General features: G+C 51.9%; 1 protein-coding gene across 1 annotated transcript in view; it reads right to left on the reverse strand.

Annotated features, from left to right (window-relative positions):
• TMEM8C (transmembrane protein 8C) overlaps positions 1-6,996 on the reverse strand; it is a gene marked incomplete at its 3' end in the record, with an annotated part of 7,484 nt that extends 488 nt beyond the window's left edge. Inside the window, exons 1-4 of the mRNA XM_009574880.1 lie at positions 6,839-6,996; positions 4,321-4,435; positions 1,730-1,878; positions 595-711 (exon numbers count right to left, since the gene is read on the reverse strand). Coding sequence (XP_009573175.1) covers positions 595-711; positions 1,730-1,878; positions 4,321-4,435; positions 6,839-6,973 — 516 coding nt within the window. The remainder of the gene's footprint in view (positions 1-594; positions 712-1,729; positions 1,879-4,320; positions 4,436-6,838) is intronic.
• Positions 6,997-7,130: the final 134 nt, after the last annotated feature.

Here is a 7,130-nt window from a genome sequence, read left to right on the forward strand (position 1 = left end):
GTGTTATCTCCTTCCCCGCGCGGGACAGACGGACCCTTTTGCGCAGGACGGGCGGACTGGCCAGCGGCGAGAGCAGAAGGTTATAAACACGAGATCGAGTGCCCCTGGGAGTCAACTGAGAGTCTTTTCTTCGGTGTGAGCCAGCTTTGGATCCGGCCATGCCTGGGTCATATCCAGTCCCTGCCGTGGCTCTGCGAGGTGTCCTTAAGTCACCCGTGCCCGGTTTCCAAAAAAACCCCACTCGCATTTGACAAAACCATTTTGAGGACCATGTATGGCTGTGGAAAGCGTGGTCGACGTCCTTGCAACTCACTTAATGGGGGGGAAAGAGAGTGAGCATCACCCTGCGTGTCACCCACTGTCACATCTGTCTCTGCCTACACCGCAGTTAACGGGCCAGGATGGGGACAAGCAGGGAGGGACCCTCGTCCCTGCTGCCAGACCCCGGCACGCCAACCCCGGAGACCTGCACCTGAGCTTTGGATTTTGTCCAAGGCTGGATGCAGCCCAGCGGTGCAAAGGGGGAGGTCTCCTATCTTGGTAATGTCCTTTACACCTTGTAAAGTCAGGGTGATTGAGTCTGCAAACAGGTACCTCAAAGAAGAACCTCAGCATCAGTGCTAACGCCCCAAAACAGAAGCCAGGACCGATCTGTTGGGTGTAGACACTCTTGTCCGGATAGAGCCCTTTCTTCTCTTTCATCTTTTGTAGCTGGAAGGAAAGAGAGAGCACACCAAGTGTATTCACCTGGATTTAGCTGGCTGCTCCGCATCCAAAAGATCCCATAAATGCTGAAATAAAACCACTCAAAGCCCGCAGACCGAGGTCTGCCTGCACGTGGGAAGCACCCCTGCCTGCGTGCTGCAAGGGGTCCTCCTGCTTCGTTCCTGATCACAATGCTGTTTTCTTAATATTCAGCCCCAAACCCAGCTCGGGAAGAGTGTGCCCTCTCAAACTCAGTCTCTGGGAGAGCGGATCCCAGCACAGCACCTGCGGGCTGGGGGATGCAGGGTGGTCCTGTGCCTCGGTCCCCTCCTTGCCCATCCCCTCCCCGTCGTGGCCACTTGCTTTTAGCTGCCGGCCGGGCGGTAGACGGGGCTCAGTGACAGTCTGTAGTTGGGACGTGCATCACTGTATTTCCGTGACACTCGGCAGCATTTTCCTGCAAATTTTATCCCACCACTGAATCCTTCTCCTTTCCCTTTTAGGGCCATGCCCGCTCCTGCCGATGGCTCCGCCACCCGTGCTCCCACCCAGGTCCACAGCACCTGCTGTGGGACCCACGCTGCGGCACGGCGCCCGACTGTCCCAGGAGCTGCCAGCCAGATTCAGGCAGACTACAGGCAGATTCCTTCCCACTCTATCACCGCGTTTTATGCACATCTTCCACCGGCTCTGGGGCAGTTTACCAGACCCCTTCTGCCTCTGAGTAGCTGTAAAAACTCCATAAATACGTTCCTCCTGATTAGAAATGCAGGGACAGGAGATGTGGTAGATTGCTCAGATCGATCGAATCTGGCGTTTATCACAAAGGCTGCTTGCTGTCTGCCTGCTTTCTGCTCGGGTTGAAGGAGAAGTGCTGTTTAATTACCGTGATGGCCTGTGCTGCGAGAGCTGGACCTCGAGGAGGAAACCGCTGGCGCAGGTCGGACCCCTCTGTGCAGGGCTCAGCCCCTTCCCCATCATGAGCACCCTGCAAAGCCCCGGCGCGGTGCTCTTCCCTACGTACCCATTTCACGGTTATCACCAGGACGGCCGTCCCAATGGGTCCCGAGTAGACGCCGTAGCCCCAGCGGTCGTGGTAGATCCTCACAGCGATGGTGAGGACGCCAAACATGACGAAGGTCGATCTTTTCGGCTCATCGAACTCTGCCAGGGCTGCGTGGCACCGAGCACAGGGAGCGTCAGCTCGCCCACCCCATTCCTCGGCTGCTCCCCTAAAGCCTTACTGGGGTCTGTCCCGCCTGCCCCAGGGATCCTCAGTGTTGCATCCAGGTCTGGTTTGCCCTTCTTATGCCTCACAGCTGGGGAAACTGAGGCATACAGGGGCAAAGCGAACCATCCTGAGGCATCGGAGTGGTAGGTCTAGGAGCTGATTTTAGAGGTCTTATACTCAGTGTTGAGTGTGGAAGCTAAAGGAGATGTCCCACCCGTATTCCCCTTTGCTGCCTCGACCCAGAAGTTGGAGACGATTGCAAAGACGCTTGCACCCAGCCATTGGCTCTTGGGGCCATCCTACATCTTCAACCCTCCCAAACTTGCCGGCTCACCCCGATGCAGCCTCCATCACCCCGCTCCCGTAGGACCGCGCTCGCCGGTGCGATGGGGACCGGGCTGCCCAGCCGTGCCGGCACCTGCCTGAGGTTTGCAAGCTGGAAGTCGCCAGTACGAGTAAATTATTAGAGGCTTTTGTTTAGCACAGAATGGGGTAATAACTGATAAAAGTTATGGATCCCAGTGGGCTCCATGCTTTTCCAGCTCACACAGCTGTGTTATGGCTGTCCTGGATTTGCATTCCGGGAAGCATGCCCGAGGGTCTGTGTCCGCACATGTGCGCTCGGGCTTTACAAGCCACAGCGAGAGGCTTCCCTGGGCTTCAGTCACCACACCTTCCATGTCCTTGGATCGTGGTTTTATAGGGAGTTTGGCTAAGGGATAATGTCCGCATTTTAATCTCTGTTGTTTCCCTGCGGGTCAATATTTTAAACATCGTAGTCCGGGATTTGTATTTTTTTGCAAGGTTTTTGAATGCAGTAATGAAGCAATCAAGTTGAATTTTGCTGCAAGGAGCCAAAGTGTCTGGATCGGCTCTGACCTACTCTGACACTGCTGTTATCTACTGAAAATGCCCTTTGGAGATGATTTGCCCCATTGCCTTTTCTAGCCAAGCAGAGAGAGCACTGAAGTGCCACGGACAGTGTGGGAGCCCACCTTGGGACTCGCACCTTGGGGGAACAGAGCCATTTCTGAGGTTAATATTTCCCCCACTCATTTTTCCCTGCATGGAAGATTTATCCCATTGCATGCCCTGGAAGGGTGATGCTGCTGTCTGCGCTGCTTGGTGGTGAAGGGAGGAGGGATGGACCTGTGCCCGGCGGAGGGGGTGCTGCCCAACGGCTCCTGCTGGGCTCAGGGGCTGCAGGAGCCCCCCCATCCCGGCCAGAGGTCCTGCACCATCCCTGGGGCCCCGAGGGGCAGAGGGGAAGGTCCTGTGAGAGTTTTGGGGCTGTGCATCAGCATGGTGACCCCAGCTCAGCACCAGGAGGGCTGGGGACCCTGCCTGGCTGGAGCAGGGACTGGCTGTGCGACTGCTAGAGATGGTCCGAATCTGTTGAGCAAAACCTTTGCTGTTGGAAAGTGACTGTCCCCTCCTCTCTCTCCTTACCCTACTCTTTTCTCCTGTCAGAAATACTCACGTCCTTCCAAAAAACGTGCTGACAAAATGAGAAAATAATATGTTTGAAGTTTTCATCCTCCCTTAGTTCTGTCATGTTTTTCTTCATTTCTATTATACCTTGTTTCAGCGGCAAATGAGGAATAAAATGAGAAAAAAGGAGAGTGAAGGGAATGTGGGAAAACTGAGTAATAGGGCAAAGGTCAGGATTTTTAATAAAAAGGAAGTGAAATATATTTCTGCTTTTTCTAAGCAAATCTAATGTTTCCCATCAGCCTAGACCAGGCTTTTGCTAAACTAGGAAGATATATTTGTTTTGACTAACCCACTTTGATTTGCGTGCTACCAAGGGAAGTGGCAGGTTCTGCATTTTTTAATCCCCCAGGTCAGGACAGAACAAGCTGATGGGCTCACTATGGGGAAAATTAGAAGAAATGGGAGATTCCCTGATATATGAGGTTTCAAACTAAGTCATCTCATAGTACTGTCCTGCCTTGAACTAAAGCACAAGGATGCATGTGTTACTTGGCAATTTGAAAGAAATAATTCGGCTGTTGTAAGGACATGCATAAGAGCTGGTGAAGGCAGAGGAACTCCCGACTAACACAAACACCCGGCGCCAGGGCTCTTTATCTCCAAGAGCAAAACTTCCCCAGCCACCACTCAGGACAGTTTTCATGTGTGTCTGGACCCCACCAAGTGCAATGGCTTTCCAAGGCACGAATGACGTAAAAACAGATTAAACCATAGCACGGGCTGACTTCCATAAAAGACAGTCTCTGAGCTAAGTCTGGCAGAAGGGAGCTCAAAGGCAACAGCATTTCTGGGGACTGTACCCACTAACCGTCCCACCAGCGATGCTGACAAATCCTGCCTGACCTGCAAACGCTGGTGCTCTGTAGGAACCACGAGAGACCAGTGCTTACCCATCAGGGACACCCAGATGGACAGAGCTGTTCCATAGATGCTGAAATACTCCAGGATATCGTAGCGCATGAAGCATAGCACTGATAAGCCGGGGCCATCGCATGCATGGTAAATCTATTTAAAAAAAAAAAAAAAGCATTAAGAAAGCTAGTTTTCTACCCACAGACCGCTAAGGTAAAATAAAATCCTTCTCTTTTTATCAGTTGGTTTGAAACAACCTTTCCATGGCTATTGAGAGGATGGCCAGGCAGGAACAGGAGAGTCTCATATACACCAGGGTCACTAATATGCAGTAATGAATATATTTGAGATATAATGTCACCGTTCCCAATTGCAAGTTGCCTGAGAACCAGCATTCTTCTCTCTCAGTACAAATTACTTGTGGACGAGCTTTAGCTTGCCTCTTGGTCTGTGCCAGAATTTGCAATCTGATGACCAAGCTGCTTCGAGCCGAGCCCCAGGAGGTGCGGAGACGTCCTCTCCAGCAGAAGGAGGACTCTGAGGTTATGGTTCTGATTGTGAAAGATTCTTGTAAAACAATTCAAAATGAGTGTCCTGATGAAATGTGTATAGAAGCCAGGTCACTGTCCAGGCTAACTAGAGTTTATATGGCCAGAATCTGAATACTGGGGAATTCACTCATTAGTGCATTCCCTTAAAAGCTGCTGGTTCCTGCCCATTAGGTCATTGATTAGGTTATTTGCAAAAAAACCCCATTGTCATGCAACATAGTCGCAAACCAAGCCAAGAGAAATTTTCCAGTGCAATCAGAGGAATGCTCCCAGTGTTTGCCTGGCACTCGCCTTTTCCTCCGAGCACTCAGCTCTGCGAGTTTTCTAGTGGTAGCACCAGCGTGCTTTGCTGTTTCTGAAGAAGTCCCTTCACCGCTTGGCAGGACGCCCTTGGAACAATCCTCGCTGTCACGGCCCAGCGGGGATGCTGATATTATTTATAATGGGAATTGCTGCAAGTCCTTTGGCTCGCTGCGGTTTCTAGAAAAGATTGCACCACAGCCGTAATTCTTTTCTCTGCTTGAGATTGGGTTCGAGTAGTCTGGAGATGGGGGGAAGAAAGGGTGGAAGACAAAGAGCGTGTTTCTGGCCGGCATTGCAGCACTTGTCTGCGATGGACATATGCTTTCACTGCTCTGATGAGGTCTCCTGGGGAGGAGGAGTGGGATGCTACAAGAAAGGCAACAGCAGCAGCTGCTGCCCTTCCTACCCCCCCGACCATGCTGGCAGCTGCCTCCCCTTCCCTTCCCCTCTTCAATCTCTTCGGCAAGGACCTGTTCCACCTCCCGTCGAAACACGTGCCAATTTTCCTATTGACTTCTCGGGGAGGTGGAGCAGACACAAAACCGGTGCAAAATGAAATTGTAGATGTCTGGCTTCCCCGGGGAGCTGGGGGGGCTCGGCTGGGGAATTTTTATTAACTAGTCCTGTAGTTTTTATAGAACTGGCAGAATTTTTCCTCCTCCATTGTGCTTTAATTGGAGGCTTAAATGGTGGATCCTTAGGAATAAGAGACTGGCCTGGTTCAGAGCCCTGCTTTACCCTCAGTGCTGCTGTGGAAGAGCTTTTCACACCAGGAAGGTCCTTTATCTTTTCCCTGCCTCAGTTTCTCTGTCTCTGTGCAAGGGATGTGACAACCCTCATGAGATGCCTTGAGATGGGTGGGGAGAAGAGATAAATGCAATATTGGTTGGGTTGCTGGGCTATTTCCTTCATATTCTTTAGCAGAGCATTGCCATAGGGTTAAATAGGAGATTTTTTCCAGTGGCAATGCTGCTTTAGGTGCTCAACCCGTGTGTATACGGAGGCACTTAGCAGCGATACAAAGCGCAGGGCAGCTTACTGCCGGGAGCAGGAATACGGATTATTCTGTCTATGTACAGACAACTGACTTTCTCCACTCGGTATTCCCACGCCAGGGAAGGCAGGGTGATTCTGAGCCTGGTGAAACACATATTTTCAAACCGCTCTGCCAGGGTGGAGGGTTAATTATTATTTTTCTTGATAGCTCAGCAGCATGTTTTAGTCTTTCCTTTCCCAGCGCAGAAACTCCCCTGACTCCAGCATTGCTCCCATCACCAGTTAGCAATTGCAAAATCAGTAATTCGACTACGTGCTTTTGGCTAAAACGACAGAAGCATAGCAAGAGACTCTGGATACAATTTAAACCCCAAATTCAGCATGGCCACTTACCAGCTGTAAAACAAAGGGAAAAACCAGCTCCAAAACATTGCGAATCAATCAAGTCACTTTGCACCCAGACCTTCTCCCTAACCTCACAACCATAAAACACCATTAAATCTATGTAAGGCCACCCCTTAGGACATCCTAAACTGAAGAATCAGCTACTCAGCGTCACACACGGTGGGAAATAACTGAAAATGGATATTCTGGGGTCACGCTCGCTGCTGTTGAGTGAGATCCAGCTACCCTTCTCAGTGGAGACCCGATGCAGGGGGCATTAGGGGGGATGAAACACGCGGTGGGGGAGACGGAGACATCTTACCGCCACGAAGAACATGGTGAAGAAGTAGACCATGGCTTCCATGTGGAAGCGCCGCTTGGCCGCGATGCTGATGGTGGGGAGGAAGACCAAGGTGCTGATGGTGGGCAGAAGGAGCTTGGCCACCAGCGAACCCATGGGTGCCTCGCGGGCCAGCGGCTCCCGGGGACGGGGTCTCTGCGAGCTGGACAGGGATGGAGGAGAAAACAGCCGTGGGGAGCGTGCTTTAAAATTTAAATGCCCTGTGTGGCCGGGAGGGCTGCGGGCAGGGAACAGCTGCCGCCGCCGCAGCCGA

The sequence above is a fragment of the Fulmarus glacialis genome, unplaced genomic scaffold (assembly GCF_000690835.1).
Source record: "Fulmarus glacialis isolate BGI_N327 unplaced genomic scaffold, ASM69083v1 scaffold31723, whole genome shotgun sequence".
Taxonomy (NCBI): domain Eukaryota; kingdom Metazoa; phylum Chordata; class Aves; order Procellariiformes; family Procellariidae; genus Fulmarus; species Fulmarus glacialis.